This window comes from Pleurodeles waltl, chromosome 12 (assembly GCF_031143425.1).
Source record: "Pleurodeles waltl isolate 20211129_DDA chromosome 12, aPleWal1.hap1.20221129, whole genome shotgun sequence".
NCBI classification, from domain to species: Eukaryota; Metazoa; Chordata; class Amphibia; order Caudata; family Salamandridae; genus Pleurodeles; species Pleurodeles waltl.
In genome coordinates, this window is record NC_090451.1 from 283,717,496 (window position 1) to 283,743,446 (window position 25,951).

General features: G+C 44.1%; 1 protein-coding gene across 3 annotated transcripts in view; it reads right to left on the bottom strand.

Moving 5' to 3' along the window:
* Positions 1 to 25,951, bottom strand: part of DUS2 (dihydrouridine synthase 2) — a 403,339-nt gene that overhangs the window by 118,776 nt on the left and 258,612 nt on the right. For all 3 annotated transcript variants that reach the window (XM_069216243.1, XM_069216241.1, XM_069216242.1), the window contains 2 exons: positions 25,452 to 25,522; positions 4,286 to 4,372 (listed from right to left, as the gene is read on the bottom strand). In XM_069216243.1, coding sequence (XP_069072344.1) covers positions 4,286 to 4,372; positions 25,452 to 25,522 — 158 coding nt within the window. The remainder of the gene's footprint in view (positions 1 to 4,285; positions 4,373 to 25,451; positions 25,523 to 25,951) is intronic.

Sequence of the window (25,951 nt, forward strand, 5' to 3'; positions counted from 1 at the left end):
TAACAGGAAGACAGTTGTGAGAGTCATCAGATGCAACAAGCAGCTGTCTATTAGTTTGAAGGAGGTTCGCATAAGGAACATTAGAACCAAATTAAGATAACACTGTAGGAGCACAAATGGTTTTGAGGTGTGAAGGAGAGGAGGAGAGAGGGGAGGCATTAACATTTGTCAAACCTTTAATAAACCTTACCACAACACCTGACTTAAACAAGGACAGTTGGTCAAGCAAACACAAAAAGGTAGAAAAAGCTGACAAATAACCCAATGCAAGACCTTTCTTGGCCAAAGACAAAGCAAACAATAAGACATCCAACAGTTTGGCTTGCAAAGGGTCCATTTTGTCAATTCTACATCAGGCCACAAATCTGTCCCAGTGTCCTGCATAAAATGACTTTGTAGACCGGCGTCTGGCAGCAAGGTTAACATCCACAACCTCCGGTGGCAAACTGAATTCATTCAACTGCTGTTGTTCAATCTCCACTAATGCATTCAGGTGTGGTAGTTCGACTGCAGAACCCTGCTCTGCTACGACAGAAGATCCTCCCGAAGTGGTTGTCTGATTGGAGGACAAAGGGTCATGCCTAGAAGTTCCACACACCACACTTTCCTGCCCCAATCCCCAACCACTAGGGTGACTTGAGGCCAGTCTTCAATGTTGAGAGATGCCCTGTGCCCACCACAAGTTGCAGCCGCCCCTTGTGATTCCCCCAGACGTTGCCAGCTGAGCTTGTTCGCTTTGGTGTTTAAACATTCCACCATGCTGTTCACAATCAGGGAGCTGCCCTGACTCTCCCGCCATATCCAGAAGTTCAGCTCTCGTGATAACGGACCCAGGGCCCCGCTCAGCCATGCTGTTTACAGTACCAAATGGAAATGGTATTGTCTGTGAGAACTAGCACCTGCTTACCTTGATGGACAGCAGGAAAATATTCGGCACTGTGTGGATGGCCCATAGCTCCAACAGGTTATGTGGAGCTGGGTGTATGCCGGTGATCAGAGCCCTATGATCTTCACCTCTCCCAGAATCCCTCCCCAACCCAGCAGTGATGCATCCATCACCATTGTCCGCTCTGGATAGGGAAGGGAGAGGAGTGTGCCACAGGACAGGTTGCGGATGAGGAGCCAGCACTGCAGACCTTGTGCAGTCTCCTTAAGAAACCTGGATGATTTCCGCCAGGTTTCTTGGGGTCTGGGCCCACTTAGACTTCAGATCCCACTGCAGACTCAAATTTGTCACCAGGCAAAGTGGACAAGCAAGATGCACAAGGCCAACAAATCTCAGAGGTCCTCTCATCAAGATCGAGGAACGAGGCTGAAACATCTGGATCAGAGCCAGAAAGTCCTGGGCTTGTTGAGGCAAAGGAAAGACCCTAAACTGCACTGTGTCCAAGACTGCTCTTATAAAAGGAAGTCTGTGTGCAAGAGTCCGGCATGGCTTAGGCCTGTTGATGGAGAAGCCCAACGTCATTATCTGGAGGCGGTCTACGACTGACTGTGGAGAGCCCACCTTTAAAAGCCAGTCATTGATAAAAACGAGTATTACTAACCTCTGAAGATGAGTAGCAACCACTGCCATCACTTTTGTGAACACCCAAGGGACACTGGCAAGGCCAAATGGGACTAGGGCAAACTGAACAGGCTGTTGGCTAACTTTGAACAACACATACAACGAGCACATGAAAGGACACGTGTTGCGGGTTCAAGGCAATCACCCAGTTGCCCAGATCCTGGACAGACAGAACCGGGCCAGAGTGATCATTTTGAATTTAAACTTCTGCAGGAAGACATTTAAAGGGCGAACATAAAGAAGGAACAGGAAGAAGGGCTCCGACTTTCTGCTGCACAAGTAAATAGTGTGCTTAACGACCTGTTCCTATTTCTGAGGCCGGTACCCTCTTGATGGCTCTTTAGGACAGTTGGGTTTCGCATCGCATTGCATCACATCCCAGCAATATAGAGACAGACTTTGAAAACAGGAATAGGTCTGAATCCTCGGTTTAGAGCAGGCAGTGGGACTTCAATGGTTTCCTCCGATTCTTGACGATGTACAGCTTTGCTTCATGGTTCTGGATTGTCTTTGGCTGCATGAGGGCACATTCCCCATACAGCTTTGGGTTCTGCCAGAGGCACACCTTGTGCATGTCTGTCACTGACATCTGTTTACAACTGCTGCGGCATGGTCTGCGACCTGTAGTCTTGGGCAGGGACATAGTTTCCTTGCACACTGGAATAGCTCGAAAAAAATTGTAAAACCAATGAAACAAAAAAAATTAGATCTGGATCTGCGTTTGAAATTATAGAAAGAAAGGAATTGACATTGGTGTGCAGGGATGGCAGTTATATGTGGTTCCGCTCAGTCACTTCAGGGGTGGAAAGAGACCAATTCGGAGCAGCACTGCACCATCTAGTGCCTCTCAGGAGGACTGCAATGAAAATTTCCAGACCCAGTCTGGCACCTGGGAGATATTCTACAGGTGAGGAAGCTGCAGTTAGAAGTATCCATCAGAAAGAAGAAACCAAATTAGAAAAGTCAACAATGAAGCGTTATAGTATTTGGAAGGGTGATAGGTGAGATGAAACGTGACAGACAAGGTGGACATAAGAGTAGATCTGACAGAAAAGCATTCAAAAGAAAAGAAGGATGTAGAGAGACTCCCAAGGTGGATGGAGAGCCTGGGGATGATGATACGGCCACCCTTGGCTCGAGCATGATTACAGCGCTATGAAAAAGGAGTTAATCAAAGATGGGGGATGTGAGTGAGTCAGAAGTTTGTAATGAACAAAATTTCAAGGTTGGTATGAGTGATTACGTCAGCAATGTCACGTGTCACTCTTCATTGAGAAAGTCTGTAGGAGTACAAAAGGCCACAAGGGGGGTTGATGAACAGTGGGAGTGAATATTTTGTTTTAATGTAGATGGGTTTCTTTTGAGAAGCTAGGTGGGCAATGGATTTCACAGGACTTTGTAAAATAATGGTAGCACAGCCCAACCAGGCTTCAATGTGCCCAAATAAGGAGTTGCTGTGGGATTGCTCTTATCTTTGATGCCTGGGCTGGATGCCCTGGAAGGAATGTTGAAAAGCGGGGAGTAAGATATGTCTATGATGCAATTAACTAGTTGGAAGTTGTAGGGCATCATGACAACTTTCTAATCTAAAAAGATCATGAAGAGCCAAGTGGAGCTGCTGTGATCCTTTGATATTGATTTGGAGTCAATTCTTATAACAGGAAGGCACTGGCGTGGCTGCAGTATGACATCTTCAGCTTTAGATTACTCTCAGTTTCAGATTGGATAAGCTTGTAGGAACTGACATTCAGTAAAATCAGATGCGAGGCTGATGAGCTGGCGGGAACAGTGCTACCTCTTAGTCAAAAAAAGGATGCCCCCATGCCAAGTAGAGGTCCTTCAGAAGGAATCACATCTATCAATGACAGTATGATACTTGAATGACCTATAAAGGCCAATAGAAGGTCAAAGCCTCACTGCCAGCAGCCATGTGATAAAGTGAACCAATAAGGAAGCTACAGGAAGTCGTCCCTGAAGCCAAAAACAGTAGGAGGAATTTGAAAGGTGGATTTTTGGTCTCATCATCACATGATGGAACTGCACTGACTTATGTATATAAAAACAAGTTTCAAATCGTGACCAAACACAACTCGAGCTTTGTTCCATATGTCTATGATGCTACGCTGAAACCTTCAGCGGAAAACAAGCCCTGCTGTTAATGCTTACCCATTACAATTCTATACTAAATAAATATATATGTGACAGTCAAGTTGCATTAATATTCTGCAGCTGGTCCCTGACCCACTCACTGCTCTGAAATATTTATGAAATTTTATCAGCTCAAAACTACACCAAGCTACAGAACATGATCCTGAAAGTGAGAACACAAGAACAACAGCTTTCACAATGAGGTAAACCTACAACAAAAGTCCAACAGATTGAGGCTCCAAGGTTGACAGACTTGAAGAATGTCTCAACAATTTTAGACAACTTCTAATGGCAACTTGTATTTTTAGGTCCTGCAACTGGCACTCATTACATGTAAACTGCACAATGCACATTATTTCAGCATATACTGTGTTAGTAAAAGGACAACTTGCAATCTGCTTTCCAGTAACAAGACAACCTGGGGCCTGCTTCCCTGACTCTCCATCTATTCCCTGATCCCCACTCCGATAGTCTACAATTTAACAGTCAGGATAGGAAGCAGTATTACAAATGTTCCAATATCACAACTTATCTTAATGTAGCTCCCTCTAGTTCCTAGGATAAACTTACTTCGCTATGACTGGAATGGAGACTGCTTCAGAGATGGCTTTGATGACATCACAGTGGACAGGATGTTGCGGTCTTTCCTCCTTCTTCCTTTGCAATAAAAGAAGAGACAATATCACACAAAAAGTTACTTATAATACACTTTACATTTTAGATGGTAAATATTGTGCTGTGCAATTAACTTTTAAGTACTTGCATCAATAGAAGCTGCAGTGACAATGTTGTGGCCTTTCCTACTCCTTCCTTTGCAATCCAATAAGAGACAATACCATATAAAAATACTTATATTAGTCTTTATATTTTATATATTAAATGCTGTGCTGTGTAATTTGAATTCAAGTGCAATTTAATTTCAAATACTCCCATCAACAGAAAGTCTATCAAGCTTTTTCTTATTTTTCCCATCTTCAGATTTAATTTAGTTTTTCCTCTAATTACTCTTGCTGTAAAACATAATGTTCAGCTAAGTTACTTTATAGAATGTCATGCTAAAGTGATTTACATAATGTCTAAAATACAGAATGTAAAAACACCAAGACGATGGATGGAATATTTGAATTAATCTCAGCCACTGGTGATTGCTCAGACTGCATCCCAATCCATCGTTTTTTGCCCACCATGCCACCTCAGTTTGGAACCATCCACATGCAAATCAGTCTTGATCCTTTTGCTCATGGAAACAGCCTAGTCCATACTGCCAGGCCAGGTCCTCCCTGAACCGGAACACAAGCAAACTAGGACCCGTTTCACCCAAGTCAGTGCTCTTCAGATAGGTATAGCTTGGTTCCAGCAGCACAGTGAGCCCGGGACACGTCTAGGCCCATCTGGCGCACTTAGGGAGGCAAATCCAAAACCAAGGTGACGGATGGAAAGCTTGAATTAATCTCAGCCACTGGCCTTCGCTCAGGCGGCATCCAAGCCATCATTTTTTGCCCACCATGCCATCTCAGATTGGACCCAGCCATATGCAAATCACTCTTGACCTTGCTCCTCATGGGAGGAGTCCAGCCTGAACTGCCAGGCCAGGTCCCCCATGAACCAGAACACAAGCAACCTAGGACTGGCCATTATTAAGAATGCTGGGATCTGTGAGAAAATATAGTGTAAATATTAAAATGGTACAAAAGATTATCACTTTGACAACATGATTATATGCAACGTACTATCCAAAGGGCTAAGGTCTTTCAGCCGCAGATGCCTGTGCTCCTTGACTTTAAACAGACACATCTTCATTTTAAATGATCTGTAATAAAGTTTTGTATGGCGGCTTGTGTTGATAAAACTTTGCTTTGATTGCTCACTTATTGGAAATGTAGACAAACTAATTATTTCAATATTACTTTTTTGGAGATTATTTTTTAAATTAAAGTGAAAGGCAAAGCATTGGGGGTAATTTTTAAGGGTTCTGTACAGAAAAGGATACTTAGCTTCTGTAAAGATATTTCTGGTGGATATATATTCTTACTGGTGATTCCTCACCTTATGAGATATACTTCCAGTTGTCTTACCTTTCAAAAAATACTCCCAGCAGCATCTTTCCCAAGCCCGAGGTTGTGCCATGCAAATTCAGCTGCAACTCTGCATCTGGACATGTTTACACCAGAGTATATTATTAGGTACCTACCTGCTCAGTGATATGAGCTCCTGTCAATTTTTCTGCACCTCACTGAGGAGCACAGAGAGGAACCGAGAGAGCTACAATACTGTTGGGACAGAGTCCACTGCATGGTAATGGGCGTGTACCCCTGCCTGGACATCCCAAGGCAGGGAGCTCCAGGCAGGTGTACACATCCATTACCATGCAGTGAACTTTTCTGTCCCAACAGTATTGTAGCTCTCTCAGTTCCTCTCTGCACTCCTCAGTGGGGTGCAGAAAAAGTGACAGGAGTTCCCAATTGCACTGTTGTCTGGATCCCTAATGCTGATATTTGTTGTCACAGGTAAACACAGACCATGAGTGTGCACCCTGACACAGGCTTGTCTCATAGATTGCTGTCTTGTTGGACAGGGTTGGGCGCACAAAGTGCTACCCTCATAGTGTTGGAAGGTGTGTGGAGATGGCTGCAGCACCAATCAGGGATCTGTCAGTGTGCAGAACTGAACCAGTGATCCCTGTATGCTAAGTGAGGGCTGCTGTGAACACAGCTGTGCAAAACATTGCAGTGCAGTAATGGCGGAAGCCTTTGCAGCACCGCTGAGGCAACCCCTTGAATCAGGAGGGTCCGCCGTGGAAAAGATTGCCTGGGATCAAGACCAAAGTGTGTGCAACACTGTAGTGGCGACCACATATGCCAGGAGGGGGGTCTGTGGTAAGGACTGCTGTGCGGTGATGGCCAAAGCCTTGCGTGGCAGTGGTGCAGCAACATGTGTGCCAGGATGGGCTGCCAGCAATAACTCTGCTGTTTGGATCAGGAAGGCGCCTGTCAATTGTGAGCAGTGGTGACCTGTGAATCACCAGGAGCAATAAGAACTGTAACTGACACAATCTCATGGACAGAGAGGATGTAGTGCGCTCATATTTACCTCATCGGGATTGAGATCAAGAGCATCAGAATCACTCCTCTCCTAGCCAACTTCCCCCGGGAGTGTGGAAACCCACCTCCCACGAGGAGCACATAAACACCTTTGATCACTTCTGGAGCATGACTGCATAGGCTAAGGAGAGAGCCAGCGCTCCTGAGTGCAGCCGACTCATCTGGGCAGGAATGGAGCTGTTGACAGTTCGCACAGGCAGCTCACCCTCCAAGATGCTGTATGCTTCCTCCCTATGGGAGAAGGTAAGATTTGTCTCAGACGCACCAGGCCTTGGGGGACTCGTCACTGAAAGTGCTGCAGCGATAAGACACTTTTGACTGTATTCGAAGACTTAAGACAATGCCTGCTAGTGAACATTCCCTGGATTCACCTACCAGTGAATGAGGAATAACCACAATCACATTGTAAGGAGTGGCTGGGACGGGGACTTGCCAATTAAACACTAGAGCCACAAGCTCAAGGAGGGAATATTTTAGTGTCTGTGAATGTCATAGCCTTCTTTTGAATGAACAGAGTTAGAAATAAAATACTTCCTATGGTTATTAAAGTAGTATTTGGCTGGACATTGATTCAGTGCTGCTGCTACACACCTTTTGAGTTATGAGCTGTGGTCACTAATTGCTATCCACACCACCACATCGAGGGAGCCTTAGACTGCTCGTTTAAGTCTACCACTGAAAGTCAAGTGCAAAAAGGGTAGTTGGCCTAGGATCCATTGTAGGTCAGGGCCTGGGACTTCAGGAGAGAAAGGCCTTAACACCCACAGTTTGGCCCAGTAGCCCCTGCGTGCTCCATGGCCCTCTGAAAAGGATTCTGAGAGATGCTAACAAATACAGTACATAATATCTTAGCATTCGCTGGGAACCTATTATACATGGAACTAGCTCATTTGGAAATGAAGGAAAGTAAGCTAAGTAACCTTTTTCTTCTGAAGATGCATCTTCCTTGAGATTATTCACTTTATGAATTAGTACCAAAGCAATATCTTCCCTGGGAGGTGGGACTAGGTAGCGGTAGTTACCTATGGATGTTGAATAACACAGTTTAGGCACAGTACCTGTGTCCCTGCGTGCTGGAGATGCAATGGAGTAGTACACAGCAAAAATATGCAGGATGACCATATAGCTGTCCGGCAAATGTCAGCCATAGGAACGCTTCTGGAGAGAGACATAGAAGCAGCAATGGCCCTAGTGGAATTGACTTAAAGATCATCTAAAGGGGAGGGTTTTTCAAGGCAATGAAGTAAGAGATTACCATACTAACAATCACCCAATGAAAAATGGTGCACTTGGTCACCACTTCACTCTTCTTAGCTACAGCAAAGCCGAAAAAAACCTGATCATTCTGTGACTCCTGAAAAGTGCAATCCAAGTAGTAAGACACAACACATCTGGGTTCAGTGTATGCAGGTGTTCCTACTCCTTGGCTGGATATGAAGGAAGGAAGAAAGATGGAACTGTGACAGACTGGGTGAAATGAAATGCAGAAACACCTTTTGTGAAAGAGGTTTGCAGGTGCAGAGGAGCAGCTTATTCAGGTAAAACAAACTGTGAAAGGTGGACCAACAGAGAGAGCCTGAGTTCTCCAATTCTATGCTCTGAAGTCACTGCCACCAAAAGAAACTGTATTTGGGTTAAGAAGTCTAATCGGACAACTATGTACTGGCTCAAATGGGGATGCCATCAAGAAAACCAATACAAGATTCAAATCCTACTGAGGAACAATAAACAGGGTGGGAAGAAACAAGTAAACCAAACTTTTCACACAATTTGCTACTAGTGTCGATTTAAACAAGGAAGGTAGGCCTCTGAAGGCAGACAGGGCTGTCTGATAGATGTTAATTGTAGCCACCACCATGCCTTGCTATGCAAGGGGCAATGCAAACCACAAGATCTCTAAAAAGTGAGATTTAAAGGCCATCTGAACCTGAAGGCATCCCTTAGGGAAACATTAAGAGGGAAGTCTATGGCACAAAACTGAAGTCACTTCCTGTTCTGGGCCATGGCGAAGAGATCCACAAGTGGAAGTCCCAATCTAGGGACAATCGTTTGCTTCAGTTTGGGATGTGGTTCCCATTCAAGGTCCTCCAATGAGAGACAACTCAGAGCACCCGCCCTCACAATGAAGGAGTTTGCGAGATGAGACACAATTGAGATATTTTCCCATTGCTGTGCCCACTACCAATGGTGAATCAATTACCAACAAGGGGTCCATATGGCCATACCGCTCTGTCTGTTGATTGTGGTGCTGGTGTTATCTGACAGAATATTAATACCGATTCCTGAGCTGGAAGGGAGAAATCCCTTAATGGTAAGATAGACCACTAGCAGCTCAAGTACATTTTCATTCAGGCATTGCTCGGAAATGGACAGAGGCCTGTGCCATCATCTCACCTAGATGAGCACTTAAGAAAGGAGGCATCCGTGAACGTGGTAGCCTGGGTCTGTGAAGGGTGGAAAGAATGACCCACCAAAAGGTTGAATGCGTCCATCCACCAATGCAGATCTGGATTAACAGAGTGGGTGATCTGGACCCCTGACACTGAAGTCACTGTGACCTCAGGCACCACTGAATAACCATTAGCTGCAATTTGGTATGAGGCACCAACAGGTCATTAGTCCAAACAGATACAAGACCTGAAGGAGTGGGAGTCAGAGACCCTGAAATCATCTACTGAATATCTTTGAGAAGAAAAAAAGGCCTGAATGCCCTCCATGTACAGTACCACTCCTATGAAGATTAGTCTCTGCATTTGACAGAGCTGATGCTTTTGGGTGTTTATGGTAAAGCCAAAGCTGTGGAGATGAGTCACTATTGGCTGCCTGTGCTCCTTAAATGGCACTGGTGGCTCTCCTTTCACTAGTCAGTCATCCAAGTATGGAAATACAAGGACTCCTGACTGTCACAGTGAAGCTGCCACAAACGGCAGCCCTTTCATACAGATACAAGGTGCAGTCTTCAGTCCAAATCATAGAACTGTGGTGTGCTGACAGTGCTTGGGTCCTATCTTGAAACAGGCAACGTCTGAGAAGCACTGGAAGATGCAAATGTGTGTCCTGGAGGTCCAGGGACACCGACCAATCTCCTGCATTTAGGGCCTGTAAGGCTTGGCTTAGGGACAACATTCTAAGTTCTACTGCCAAATACACAATTTGAGTAAAGTAAGTAAAACTCTGTGACACACTCTTTCATAGGCACCATTCTCTATGTCCACTTTGTTCAGCAAGACTGGAATTGCTGCATCCAAAACATCAGACATCCCTGGAAAGGCCAATGGAATGCAACCAAGTATGATTATGCTGACTAGGCCACATTTCAAGATCTGTTTGGATGCATTCATTCGGTTATGGGCCAATTCCTATAAGGCACTGACATTACAGCCAAGAAGGCAGGTTGCATTAGCAGGGCATAGGGCCAGCCCTCCAGAAGCAAAGACTTTTTATCCCACCGTCAAGCTTTTAAGACTCTCCACTGGGAGGTCGGGAAGGCATTGGGCTTTCTTTCAAGGACTATACTTGTACACCTTAACTTTCCTGTGACGGGTGATAGGACAGATTACCGAGAGACCACCTATGGCATCTGGCTATCTGCTTTTGGAAGTAGAACCCAAAAAAGGTTTTTTCCATGCAGCCACAGGATCCAAGGGGAGCTCACTAAATGGAAGCAAGGGATCCTACACTGAGGAAGAGGGTTAGAAAATCTTCTTGAAAATGTACGACTTTCCCTCTGCAGAGAGGAAGATCAATTCCAATGCTTCAGTTGCTTTTCATGCTACACTTGAAAATGAGGAACCTTCCTCTGAAGCAGGGCCAGATGGGTAAATGATGTCCCTTCCTGGTGAAGACCCCAGGCCACTCGCATTTTATAGGTCCAGATATAAGTGTGTATCTGTATCATAGTGGGGAAGAAGGTTACGAGTCTCCAAATCATTATCATTTGTACAGCCATAATCTCTGTCAGGCTCATGGAGGGCATCTGAGTTGTAGCCAAATATCTCATCCATCCAGGGTAACTCTCTGTGTCCTGGAGATGTGCTTTGCCAATGAAACATTGTTAAACTATGCTTGACTTTCTCTCTTGCCACACTGATAATCACCTCTGATGTCGACATCTCTGATCATGAGTGGAATCAGTGTTGGTGGCAAAGAAGTCTCCGACCCAATGATGGACAGCACCTTGGCAGTCTACGACTTCTTAGGTGCTGATGCTAGAGCCTAAGGAGCTATGGCATACAGATTAGAGATACTGGAGTTGTCAAGCCTGCAGAAATGTGTTTCACTTTAGCTGGTGATCGAGTGGTTGCAGGAGCTATCTTGAAAACATCCACCATGAAACTCCGGTTTGAACTTTTGCACCACTGATGACAAACAGCCCATCATAAGGGAACACTGTGTAGACTCCAAACGATCCCTTAAGCAGGACCACTTGCACTAGGAAGACGAGGACTTCTGCGTTCGATAGCACTTGGTCTTTTTCTTATTTTTTATAGAATAACAGCTATCAGAAGATGCATAAAAAGACATGAGTGAAGTGCCTTCAGTCAGGGTACTGTAAGTATAAATAACTTAAGGGTGTATACACCTCACTGCATTTCCCAGCTGCCCCTCGCATGATATGGCCCTATATTACAAATGAAACGATCTGCAACAATATTGTACTCAGTAGGGTAGTATTAATAGTGACTATGAACAGAGAGAAAAGTTTGGTGGATGAGGATGTCTCTTGAACCACCCCTGCTGCATGCGTCTCGTGGAGATTACCCTTTCGGGAGACTATTGATCCTGATGGCATGGTGCAGATGGAACCCTGATTGAGCCTTCTGCCACCAACGAGGGAGGTGTAATGCTATGTGTATTTGATCACCGACTCCATCTGGCCCACTGACTCCATTTTGTGCTTATCTTCATGTGTGTCACAGCAGCTGTGCAAGGTTATTCCACACCAAGCTTGTTTTCCACACTTTTCTCGGAAAAGAACAGGGTCACACCGCGCAGGAACATAACATGGGGGATGTGAAAGGTAGACATTAAAGGAGAGTCTCAGGCTAGGAATTTTTTCATCAAGGAAAAGTACAGCTCGTTCTCTGGAATGCGCATTGGGGCAGGGCCTGTTCCTTTGCGTGTTTTCGATACAGACCGGGTACAGCCAGCACTTGAATTTCATAATCGAATGGAGGTGGATTACTAGAATCCTCCTCTTGAGTTAGCTTAAAGTATATAAGACAGGGAAATTTGGCACTGAGGAAAGAGCTCGCCTGAGAGTGGACGGACTGCTCTGGATGCCATTTCAGGGACGTTTTTCTGCCTCAGCTGTTCCTCAGCTTGGTGCTGGCAAGGATGATGGATTAGCCCCTATTATGATGCATTTAAATTAACACACGTGCTTCACTGCATTTAAGTTAAATGGTTATGTTCATATTTCCGTGTGCTTTTTTTTTTATATCTGGGAAGAGCCTTAATAAATTAATTACTCAGATGAAGAGTGCTGCATTCTGTTTCCTCTTAGTTTCAAGCCAAGCAACTGATCTTGGCGTCACTTTGCAGGATTTCGAAGTGAAAGATCAAAAGTAAAAAATGTTTGTCAAAAGACCAAAGGCAGTTTCCCTGGTGCCAAATGAAATATCAGGTTGGGAGAAAGCACCTTATGATGCATGTCTTATAGATGCTGAACCAACAAAGGTATCAATTTGTTTGCAAAAAGTGCCCATAGAGTAGGGGCTGGAAATATCTATCTTAGGCAGACAGGGTTGGATCATTTTATCTGCTGATAGAAAAATGCATTAGAAATGTGTTCAGTTAGAACAAGAAGATCAGCAATTAGAGAGGAAGCTAGTTGAAGGCAAGAATAACTCGACAATGTTGTCATGTCAGAATAAATTACTGCAAGATAAAGTTGATACTTACCAGACCGCGGCAGAGAAATCTGCAGTACGTGTGGCTCAGTATAAATAAAGAAAGCGCAGGGGAAGAGTTAATAAAAAAGAAAGTTAATTTAGCCATTGTTAAAGAAGGGCAAGACTGGAATCCGGATAGTTGGAATGCTAATATTTGGGATTCCACTGACTTTTCTGATTCTGGCAAAGAGTCTTGTCAAAATAGTGGTGGTCAGGGCAAGGCAGACGAACAGAAAATGATTCATGAGCAGCCCATGCACCGATGAAAGTTTCAACATGGACCACAATACCCTGGTGGGGCAGCCATGGATTCTTTAGAGGATTACACTCAATAGGAAATAAATGGTATCATAGACAGATTTAGGCAGAGATCTGGGAAAACATTGCTTACATGGACGGTGTGATTATTTAACACCAGAGCAACTGGAATGATGCTAGATGTAGGAGATGATCCAACGTTTTACATATTTAGCACTGATGCCAGTGTACAGGAGCAGTTTAGGGACAATCAGGGTAACCAACAGATCACCCTATTGCAGTTAGCAGTCATGCGGTGTAATCATACGTATCCTACCGAGTCAGTCTGGCCACAAAATGATTACCTATGGTATACCTTAAGAAATGCAATGCAGAGAATTAAGGAAGAGGGAATTAAAACTGCCATTTTTCTGAGTGATGCTCACCATCTGTTGGACGGATCACTCTCTGTATCAGTGCGAAACAAAACAATTAGCTTCGCTCCTCCAGCTTACAAACGTGTTAATGACTCTACTATTCAATCAGACAGGTAATCCCTTAAAGGATGTGCTGGAGGCAGTTTGTGAGTTAGGAGAGCTTGGAGACTGGATAAAACCTGAGAAAGCCTCATGGTCTGAAGGTTACACAGATAATAGAATATCTAGGAGAGATATGTTTATGGCACTGCTGAAGGATGGTGTCAACAAAGAACAGATAGATGGGATACCAAGGGTCAGTGGGCGATGTATCGCAAGCGAGGGCTGAACAGAAAGGAGGGGAGCAGAAAGGTAAATTAACAGGATAACAAACAAGTGAATCACGGCCAGTCGCAGATGCAGGAAGAAGGAAAAGAAAGGGCGAAAAAAAATTCTCTGAGGGGGAATGCTGAGGAAGATTTAAATACTGACTGGATGACTGAGGAAAACAGAGAAAGAGAGGAATCTCCTCGCAGATATGAGAGCATATATCTGGACTTGACTTGGGAAAAAGTCGACAGATTTAAACCAGATTAGGAAATACGCCAAACTCCGGTACATGGATGGACTTGCAAAGATAATAGACCCCATGTTGATTTAGAAATTTACTGGAAGAATAAAAATGTTCACAAGGTTCGGGCCTTGGTAGACACCGAAGCGTAGGCTTCTTTAATATGTGGGAATCCAAAAAAGGTCACAGGTCAGCACTACACCATCACAGGGTTGGGAGGAAAGCAAACCCCCAAAGGGTAGAATAATGTCCAAATGAAAATGGGAAGAAAGCCAAGAAGAGAATACATTATTTTGATTGGGCCCCTCCTAGAGTATATAATGGGAATTGATATTTTGGAGGGCATGACTATATTTGGAGGATGGGTGGTGTCAATTTGGATCAAACCAATACATTTCAGCAACAGCAGTGAGGGTGGGTCTTCTGAAGATAACCCCAGTGAAGGTGCCTCTAGCCACCAAGGTGGTTCATTTGAAACAATACTGAATCCTGGGAGGGCAGGAGGAGATAAGTAAGATAGGGGCAGGAGGAGATAAGTAAGATAGAGGCAGGTGTGGTGGTCCCAGTCACCACTGAGTGGAACAATCCTTTTTGGCACATGCACAAACCGAATAATAGCTATAGAATGATGATCGATTATTGAGAATTGAACAAATATACACCCCCCTTTGACTGCCGCAGTCCCCGACACAATCACTTTGATTGAAAAATTACAAAAACATAAATGAACCTGGTATGCAGCCATGGATATGCTAATGCTTTCTTCTCCATACCATTGCCCCCTGAGAATCGGGAGCAATTTGGCTTTTTATGGCTTGAAAGACAATTTAAGCCGTTAAGATTATCCATGAGGTATGTACACAGACCCAACATCTGTCACCAACTGGTGGCAGAACACCTGGATGAAGTACCTGTCATTCCAGTGGTGCTGCTGTCTTTTATATCAATGATGTGATGATTCAGGAAGAAACACAGGCACAGGTGCAGACTCAGTTGGACAGGGTTGTGGAAGATTTGCAAAGCAAAGGGTGGATGATAAATCCAGATATGATGCAAGGACCCTCTCGAAATGTGAAGTTTCTAAGAATTCAGTAGAATCAGGAATATAGAAAGGTGTTGCTGTAGGTAAGACAGAAGATACTAGAATTTGCCACACCCGTACTAAGCAGGAGATTCAGCGATTCATTGGATTGTTTGGTTTTTGAAGACAGCATATCCCTCACTTGAGTCAGATTTTGGCCCATTTGTACAAAGTGACTTGAAAGAAAAATGAGTTTGAATGGGGAGCAGGAGCAGCGTGCGTTTGAATTACCAAAGGAGGCCATTCAAAATGTGTTAGACTTATGGCCAGTACAGGAAGGAGACAGTGAATTACAGGTAACCGTTCAAGGGCAATATGCAAATTGGAGAATGTAGCAAAATCAAGGGACAAAAGAGGGTTTCAGACCAAAAAGTTACCATATGCTGGAGAGCAATATACTCCTTTTGAGAAACAGTTACTAGCGTGCTACTGGGCTCTAGTGGATACTGAGCAAATGACCCTAGGTCATAATGTGATTCTGAGACCGGAGATCCCGATAATGCAGTGGGTGATGAGTTCACAGAAAACTCACCAAATAGGACATGCACAGTAAGCAAGTGCCATTATGTGGAAATGGTACATACAGGACAGGGCCTGAGTGGGACCAGCAGTAACAGCGGCCCTGCATGAAAAAGTGGCACAGGCCCCTGAAGAGGATGATGAGATAGTGCAGGAGGTGCCAGAGGTAAAGGAGTCGCCTGCGAGGTGCAGTGAGCCATTTCAATCATTGTCCCCTGAGGATAGGAAGCATGTATAGTTATCCAATGGTGCAACCAAGAATGTGGGGGCCATGAGACATTGGAAGGCAGTGTTGTATAATTCTGTAACCAAGAAGATGCTTTCCACTACAGGAGAAGGCAAGGGTAGTCAATATGCAGAATTGTATGCTGTATATCAAAGTTTAAAATAGGAACTAACTGGGACATGTCAAATTTATACTGATTCTTGGTCCACCACCAATGGGTTAGCCACCTGGCTTCCCACATGGCATGCACACAACTGACAAATTAATTCCAAGAAGGTGTGGGGCAAAGAGTAGTGGCAGGAAATTCAGGAAATGCTAGAGCAAAGTACCATTACTGTATATTAAGTAGATGCCCACTGTCTCATCGATTCACTAGAACGATGGTTCAATTCCTCTGCAGATGACAAATCCAAAATCTGAGAGGCAGAAGTGGGGACACAGGATTCTGACTTGGTGGGGATGGCTAAGTGGGCTTACCAAAAATGCATACAACTAGGAGAGAATGACGCCAACAGGTGGGAAGAGATTAGAGGGATGCACATTCCACTAGCTATGATCAAAACTGCCATAATGCAGTGTCCTATTTGTCAACAAACACAACAGAGATCTGTCCAGCAAACTGTCAGAGGCCAGTTGGGGAGAGGGAAGTTGCCAGGGCAGATATAGCAAATTGATTGCATTGAGCCACTACAGAATAGTCGCGGGTGTCAATATGCCTGCACAGTGGTGGATACTTATTCTGGATATGTGATTGCGTTTTCCATGTAAACGTGCTATTCAGTTTAACACCATCAACACGCTGGACTTGTTAATGTTGTATTACGGAGTCCCACTGCAGATCCAGTGAAACAACGGGTCACATTTTAAAGGTAAATTGGAGCAAGACTATTATTCACAACACAATATATAGTGTATTTATCATATCCCAAGTACCCACAAGCTGCAGGATTAAATTAGAGAATGAACGGCTTGCTAAAAGTCCAGAATTGTTTTTACTAATGGGACTTTGAGGAATTGGAGAGATCATTTAAATGAGACCCTACACATTTTAAATAACAGACCTTTGACAAAAGCAGAGACTCCTTTAATGCAAATGCTGACCCAAGCCTTACAGATACAACCTCACACAGCAACCAATACTATTATGTATTGGGAGACAAAGACTGGAGCTTTAGCTCTGTACCGAGAAACACCAGAATCTGCACATCTTGATTTGCATGCTTTGAATCTATACAGACTGAAACCAAGAGACATTGTTTTAATTGAAACAGGTGTTGGAATACAAATTCCCCCCAAAGCATTTCGGATTGATTGCTCCCGATCTGGGTTGGCACTCAAGGGTATTCAAGTGTTGTGGGGGGATGGCGGGCGGTGATCGATGCGGACTACCAAGGAGAAATCAAAGTAATTTTACTTAATAGCGGAGACGCTTATTTGATAATACAACCTAGAAACAGAATTGCTCAAACTGTAGTCATTCCAGTGTATGCGGGAACAGTTAAAAAGGGGACTGCCCCAGTCCTTCTTTCAGTACGTGGAGCGGGAGGCTTTAGCCCAACTGACAAAAATCCCAGTGCTAAGATGTGTGTAGAGTCCCCAAATCGTCCTCCTGAGCCAGCAGAAATTATAGCCAAAGGTAAAGACAATGTTTTGCTAATCATGAAACCACGGCATGGAAAGTGGGAACACGTACCAGCTGATAATTGTTAATTGAGAGAATGATCCTACTGGGTTCTTTTACAGATCATACTACGAGGTGTCTTTGTGCTAGCTGTTCTGAGTGGTCTCCCTTTGGATATGTCTGTGTGGGTCAGGAGGGACCGAAAGCCCCAAGCTCTGAAGTGACTGACCGGCAGCATATATTGCCATCTCTACTGCACCAACCCTCATAATGTTTGGACTTATCTGGCACAAACTGTGCTGAACAGGTCAGATTTCTGCATGACAAATATGAAAAGTACTGATGATGTTATGTCTACCTGCCTGGTGGCGATTCCAACTCCCACCAGTGTTCAGCTGTAAATATTGAATACCACCAACCAGGATGGAGCCATGGAATAAAGTAACTTACGGACTCATTTGTCTCTGTATGAGTACTGTCAGTTTTGTCAAGAGACAACAGATGAAAAATGGGATAATCTAACACACGTGGTTACTTACATTATTACCGCAGGTGACGTCTGCTACGACTTAACATACAACACTTACAAAATTGAAAAATGTGCTCAAATGTGCCTTGAAGCAACAACGGAGTCTCTGCAAGAGTTCCCGTGGGACCAACTAGTACTATGTCAACAAAGAAACAATAAAACGTGTAGAAATGTAAACAACAGCATGTCCTGTAGGAACATAGTGACTGTTGCTAGTCACATCAAGCATGTCAAATTACCGGTGGGGTGGTTATTCTCTTGTGCAAATATCACGTATAGGTACATTTCTACCAGTATAACTGGAGGACCGCGTGCTTTTACGTGGTTAGGACTTATAATGTTTCCATTTCACTCTGTATTACGTACGCGAAACACAAGGGAAGTAGTTCAGTTAAGCGAAGACTGATTCAGTTATTATCTAAGTCCACTATGTAAGCTTAAGTTTTCACTATAGTAGGAGTTCCAGGATTAGCTGTTTATAATACTAGAGTTATTAACAAATAAGCATGTTTGATGGTCAAAAACATTAATCATAAATCTATCACTTTAGTAGAGTTTTATTAGATATACAAGGCACTAGAAATGCTGCACTGCAAAACAGGGCAGCCATTGACAACTTGCTTTTGAAGCATGATCATGGCTGCTCAGAATTTGAAGTAATGTGTTGTTTTAACCTGTCAGATCATTTTAAATCTATCCACTCTCACATAGAAGCCTTACATTTATTGGTGAAGGGAGTGAAGCAAGATGTAGACAAAGGGTGGTTGGATTGGTTATTTAGTTGGCTTCCTGATTTTAATCAACTTCGGTCCATTTAAGGTGGAATACTTGTAGTAATTTGTATTGTAATAACGCTATGTTGCTGTATACAATGCATACATAACCTAGTGACTATGTTTAGACCAAAAAGGGTTACCTGTAAACCAGTATGCTATGAGAGTCAGTGGTCAAATGGCGGAATGTCATGCTATGTGTATTTGATCACCGACTCCATCTTGACCACTAACTCCATTTTGTGCTTAGCTTCAGGTGCCATCACAGCAGCAACGCAGGGTTTTTCCACACCAATCTTGTTTTCCATACTTTTCTCAGAAAAGAATAGGGCCACTCCATGCAGGAACATGACATAGGGGATGTGGAAGATAGACATGATAAGAGTCTCAAGCTGGGAATGTTTTCATCAAGGAAAAGTACAGCTTTGTCTCTAGAATGAGCATTGACGCAGGGCCCGTTCCTTGGTGTGTTTTCGACACAGACCGAGTACAGCCAGAGCTTGAATTTCATAACCGAAGGGAGGGGGGGCTACTAGAATCTTCCTCTTGAGTTAGTATAAGATATATAAGACAGAGAAACCTGGCACTGAGGAAGGAACTCGCCTGACAGTGGATGCACTACTCAGGATCCCATTTTGGGGACGTTCTCCTGCCTCAGCCATTCAGGGTTCCTCAACTTGGTGCTGGCAAGGATGATGGATTTAACCCCCATGGTGATGCATTTTAATTCTTAATTATTTAGCTTGAATGTATATATATATATATATATATATATATATATATATATATATATATATATATATATATATATATATATATATATATATATATATATATATATATATATATATATATATATATATTCACTGTTGATGTATTGCACATTATTTGCCTGTCATTGTTTAACTGCTGTGAGTATTTTGCCATACACACGTGTTTCACTGCGTTCAAGTTAAATGCTTATGTTCATATTCTCGTGTGATTTTATTTGATATTTGGGAAGTGCCTTAATAAATTCATTATTCAGACTAAGCGTGCTGTATTCTTTGGCATTCTTGCCTCTTAGTTTAAAGCAGAGCAACACAATAGGGACGGCATGCAGTGACACAGGAGCGAACATCCCTTTTGGCTGGGAAGATCCCTTTTGTTTCACTGAGATGGTGCTACTGGAGGGGGCCCCATGGCAGTCTATGTTGATAATCTACTGAACGGTCTTTTTGACCCTAATACCTACTTTCCTCTGTTCTCAGTGGAGAGAGCTCGTAGGTCATTGGGGTCTCGGCACCCCCTGAGGGCGCCTCAAGACCAGATTAAGGAAAGACTTTTCAACTTCCGAGAACGGGTGAGGCTTTCCGTTGGGCCCGCGAGCAACACCACCTGAAACTACCCACACTTTACTAAAGCGATCCAGGAAGCTGGAACTGAATACCTGCCCCTGAAGCTTAGCTGGATTCCAATATGCAATGCTATACCCAGTATGTCTCACTGTTACTCATCAGAATAAACCCTACCAATTCTCGACACCGCCAAGTGCCAACACGTTCCTAAAGACACTGATCACAGAAGCCAGAAGAGGCCTGCCGAGCAGCAAGGCCTCCCCCAGAAGACCTTGAGCAATGTGCAATGCCTAATGCAACCACACTGCAGGGAGCCGTCAGGATTTTTCTGACCCCAGCTGATGTCTATTGTAGGTTTATTATCCGATAACAGCATTCAGCCACCCTTGGATCAAGGGCACTTTAGATAACAGGGATGATTGCCAGGGCAGATTGTGAGGGGGCCCCACCATGTATCTAACTGGATGCTGTGAAAACTGAATAATGATGGCCTACACCACCTTGAACTGAGGTGCAGCTTACATGAGACTGAAGGACAGGCATAAGGGACCTTCTGCCAAAGAACTTAAAAAGATAGACAATACATGATGGTCCCATGAAAGGTTCCATAATGGCTTGTTGGTGAGAATTTCTTTTCAAAAGCACATGGCAGGTACAGTCCACCTCTGTAGCAGAATTGTATGGCCAGCACTCTCTGCTACCCCTGTAGTTAATTCCCATGCTGATACTACTCTGTTTGAGCTGGTTATGGGTGCTTGTTAGTGCCTGAATGTGTGTGAGAAAGGAGGGAGTTTCACTGGTGGAGTGAGGATTGCTAGTGTAGGTAGAGGTCTATGTTTACTGTTGAGAGGGAGACAAGACTGATGGGAAAGCAATTAGCCTACTGGCATATCGAACAGCTCCCTCCCCACACTGGGACATGGCTCTTAGACTCATTACGCTTGCACAGGCTAGAACACCACACAAACAATTGCTATGAAACAGACTAGCAAACAGAGATGGACTAGCGGTGGATCAACACTTACACTCGTGACATGGAATGTGCGTGGTCTCAACAAGACCTGACAACTTTTACCTTATCTCGATCAACACAAAACCAATTTAGCACTGCTCCAGGAGGCTCACCTGGGCGCCAGGATGAATCCCCCGAATGGTGCATCTAAAGGGTCCTAGCCTCCTGTTCCTCTTATGTGAGAGAAATAACGCTATTGGTCTAGTGCAGGGCACCCTTTCAGCTTCTACACGGTGCCACTGATACCTATATCATTGTCCATACTCTGATATATTGTAAACATTTCACCATTATGAACACTTATGGACCCAACACTGATGACTCAGGTTTGGGGTAAATGCTCCTTCTTGTCTGCTCAAACCATCCGGTGAGGGGGGGCACTAAGAAGGGGGGATACAAGTTTTATTAAGTATTAGTACTTAATAAAAACCTCAACTGCTCAAATGCCACCAGTCACTCACATAGCGCTGCTGCTATCACCCTATTAGACATCATACAGACTGAGAGATTAGTTGACATATGGTGCCTGCAGCACCCTACCCTTACGGAAGGAGCACATGTGTCGTCTGGGTGAGATAAGACTACAGGCTCAGATCCGGTGACATATGCACTGGGGTGAAACCAGAAGGCTGCCTTCCCTGCACATTTTCTGATGACCCGGTCAAATTAGAGCTTGAGCTACCCAACTCCCAACACCGTGCATTTACATGGAAACTGAACCCTGGTGCTTTACTAGATACTGTATTCCGTGACAAACTCAGACTGGAGATCATAATTGTTTTCAGCATAAATGACACAATTGGCAACATCTGAAAGACCTTTAAGTCCTACCTGCATAGCGTATGTATCACTAAACAACATGGGCTTACAAGGCGCTGAGAGAGCACCTTGATACACTAGAGAAAGAGGTTGGGTCAGACGTCTGCCCAGACAATGGTTGAGATCTGTGCCAAACTGGATGATTTCAAGGAGACAGCTGACCAAGAAATTAAGCATCTCCACAAATGTGCAACCGCCAGGCATACGTCGAGGCAGAATGTCCAAATAGGACATTAGCCAGCATATGTCGAGGTGGAATGTCCAAGTAGGACATTAGCCAGCCAAGACATACTTCAAATTGATAGAGAGATGGGTAAAACCATATATCAGGAAGAGAATATACTGGAGGAGCTTGTACAGTGCTATACGGCCCCATATACATCTCGCACAACTTGGGATCTGGCTGATTACCTAGCATACTTCAATTGTATTGAGTTGGCATGGGTCAAGGAGCACCAGTGCCAATTTCTTGTGGAACCACTCACTCTAGACGAGACTACGGAAATCATCTTAAGTCTGCCTACTTGTAAGGTACTGGGAGATGATGGACACTCCACAGAAATGTACTAAATGTACCGACCCGCATTGGCTCCCACACTACTCCAGGTACACAATGAGGTGCTCGCAAAGGGCTTGTACCCCATCCTTCAAGGAGGCCACGATTATAATCCTCCTGAAGCCGGATAAACCCTCATTGTGGTGCAACTCATACTGTCCACTATTGCTTCTCAATGTCTATGTAAAAATACTTGCAAAAGTGATTGCTAATCAGATATTATTGCTTCTTCCGAACCTGGCCTTAACAGACCAGCTGAGTTTTATTCCTGAAGGATCTGTATGCCACAACCTTTGAACCCTTTTCTCGGTTACTACACCAGCTTATGCCAGACTCAGACACGGTGGCAGTCTTCCTTGACAAAACCAAGGCGTTTGACTCCCTCGGGGGTTCATGAGCTGGATTAAGCTCCTATACAGGAGCCTACCACCAGGATTAGATTGAATGGTCTCCTGTCACTACCCTTGCAGTTTGGTAGGGGCACGATGCATGATTGACCATTTTCCCTATTCTGTACACGCTGGCATCAGAGCCGCTGGTGTATGCCATTCGTCAGCTAACCGTGGCCAGGGACCACGGGTCGTCATGGAATCTAATCATCTCCCTACATGCGGATGACATCACACTCTACCTTTGCGAGCGGGCTTGCAATTTGGGACATGTGGTTAGTGAGTTTACCCTAATTAGGTTGCTTTCAGTTATCTCAATCAACTTGAACAAGCCCACGGTGTTTGCTCTTACTCCTGCAACCTGATATGTGCCCTGGATTACCTCTCCTGTGGTGCACAATGTCAGTTAAGTATCTCGGTGTCTGGAGCAGCCGAGACATGACTACTCTGGCTGCAGGTTATGGTGTAGCGATTTCCAAATTTGAGGACAGTGTTGATCAGGTGGAGGTGGTTGCCCTGACACTGGCAGACTTGACAAAATGAAAATGGTGGTACAACCTAAATTATTTTATCTGTTCTACAATGTCCTCATAACACTGACACAAGCATTGTTTAAGATCCTCAGACCCCTGATGATATCCTTGGCATGGGCCAGGAAGCATCCCAGAATTTGTTAGGAGGTGCTCACCGTACCACATGAATAGAGTAGGCTCTCATTTTGAATTGTATTACAACTGCGTGTAGGCGCAATTCGCCCATTTCTGGCTGTATCCTCATTGCTATATGACACACATGGTGGGGGAACGAGACATGGCACATCCACATAGACTACACTCAATGGTGGGTATGGCCCCCAAAGATAGCCATACAGAAATGAACACAGTGAAGGTGAACTGCATGGTGAGGGCCTGGGATAGAACCCAATAACCCCTGAAGCACCTGACACTGTGCTCCCCGGTTCAACACCTGACCTGCTACCCATCTGTACAACTCACTGAAGAGAAGAAGGCACTCCGCTGACTCCAAGATTGGGGGTTACACAAAGCAGGGATGACGCTTTCCAAAACAGTGGATTCCTTGACCGCCTGGGTGGGGAGGGTTGAAGTTCCGGATGGTGATCTGTTCAGAGCTGGATACACTTGTGTACCTGAGGCTCCATGTAGAACTAATTTCCTTTCCTTTCCACAGGAGCACCAGGCTGGTAAGGCAATGGGACTACTAATCGCCAATTCATCTAGCAGACACTTTGTCATGACCCTTTACTGTGCAATACAAACAGAGGCCTCGGTTGCCCAGCCACTGTAGGGCAGAATGCGATGGGAGGTTGACATAGGGGTCTACTCACTTATAAAGAATGGAAATATTGTTGTGAGCAACTAGGAGGGCTGAGTGTGACCAGGTGTGGTGGAGAATTGGGCTCCTCTTGCAGATGCAGAGCCCCAGCTGCAATCTTTATGCACCTGACCTGGTACTGTGCATGTGTTAGAAAGTACTGGGATGAAGGGTTTATCCGGATTTTGTATTTGATTGGTGAGCCGCTACAATCATCCCCGAAAATTGTCTTATTGGGATGCACCATAGCAATGAGGAAAGACTTGCAGTGCTTTGTGTCTCTTACTTTGATTTTCGTGAACCGTCAAGTGGACTGCGTCTAGGGCAGGGAGAAATTTCCTTCAGAAAAAAAATGTCTCAAAGACATATTGACCTGTAATGAAAAATTGAAATTATATTATTCTATGCTGCCAGTGTCCAGCAGGCTCAGAGATATTTGGGTCCACAAGACTTATAAAGCCCAGTGACTTTTCACAATGTTTGGCGACGAACACCTTCACTTCACAGTCCTGAATTGCCTTTGGGTGCAAAAAAAGCTCACTCCTTTAATGACTTGCAGTTGTGTCCAGAGCGAAACATCAAAGACACACTTAAGCGGATCAGTCAGCAACATCTTCTGACAGTCATTACATGGTTAGAACCATGCAGTGTTTGGTGGGGACATCTTTCACTTGCACATTTGAATAGTATTTTGAAAGAAAACAGTGAAACCTCCAAAGGTGAGTAGAGATCCAAGTCTGCGTTCCAACGTGTGTAAATAAAGGATCTGACACTGGTATGTAGGGGCCACACTTACATTCAGCTCGGTTAAGCCACTCCTGGAGTGAAACAAAGCTTAGTGGCATGTGGGAGCAGTAATAAGAACATTTGCAGATCCAATCAGGCACCTAGGGCTTTTTTCCATAGGTAAAGAATCTGGGTTTAGAAGTATTCATCAGAATTTCTTTTTATTCTACATTGATTATACATGTGACTAAACAAGGCAATATTCAGTTGAAATGATACACTGACGCAAAGCCTTGCACCAGGCAGTGTCTGTACCTGTCTGGGCCATACGGCACCATCACATAGTCCTAGTGGTAGTGCTCAACTAACCTTGCTACAGACTTGGCCTTACTTCTGGAAAACAACAGTATCTTTTTTCAAGGTTTTTACAGTTATTTTATCCACAGTTATATAAGACTAAGTAGAGGCTAAGCTTAGATATGAACCTTTGCAAATGATTGTTCCAGATTTACTATTCTAGCCACCAGACCATGACATGTCCATAAGATGTAACAACAAAACACACATATTTTAGTTTCTTTTGTTGAACAAATTTACCTTCCGTGGACTGCGATGGCAGCTACTCCTGTTCTCTCTATCCGTTTAACAAGGGCAAGAGTTTCCTCAAGCTGGAAGAAAAGAAATTCAGGTGATGTCCCATGGATAACAAAAAGAGACTGAGCTTCCTCAAACTACCATGAGCAAGACTTTTAGTATAGCAGAACACAGCATGGGGTGGTCCCAAAAGGTTTGGGAATAAAGAAAAGGAAGATTCTTTTATAAGAAGAGTGATGGAAACTTGAAACTGCCTTGCAGTGAAAGTGCTTGAGTGTAAAGAATATAGGAACTGGAAAAGGTTAGGAAAGGACATCTAGAAGTAACAATGGGTAGGGCAATACCATGAGGCCCACCATGCCTTACAGTTTCAAGTTATGCAATATAACGCTCTTAGTGGTCTTTACCCATCTTCTCATTCTATAGTTATACAATTTTATGCCTTCTCAAAAAGGACATAACTGTTTGCCAAATATGAGGAAAGAATAGTAGTCCTTTGAATG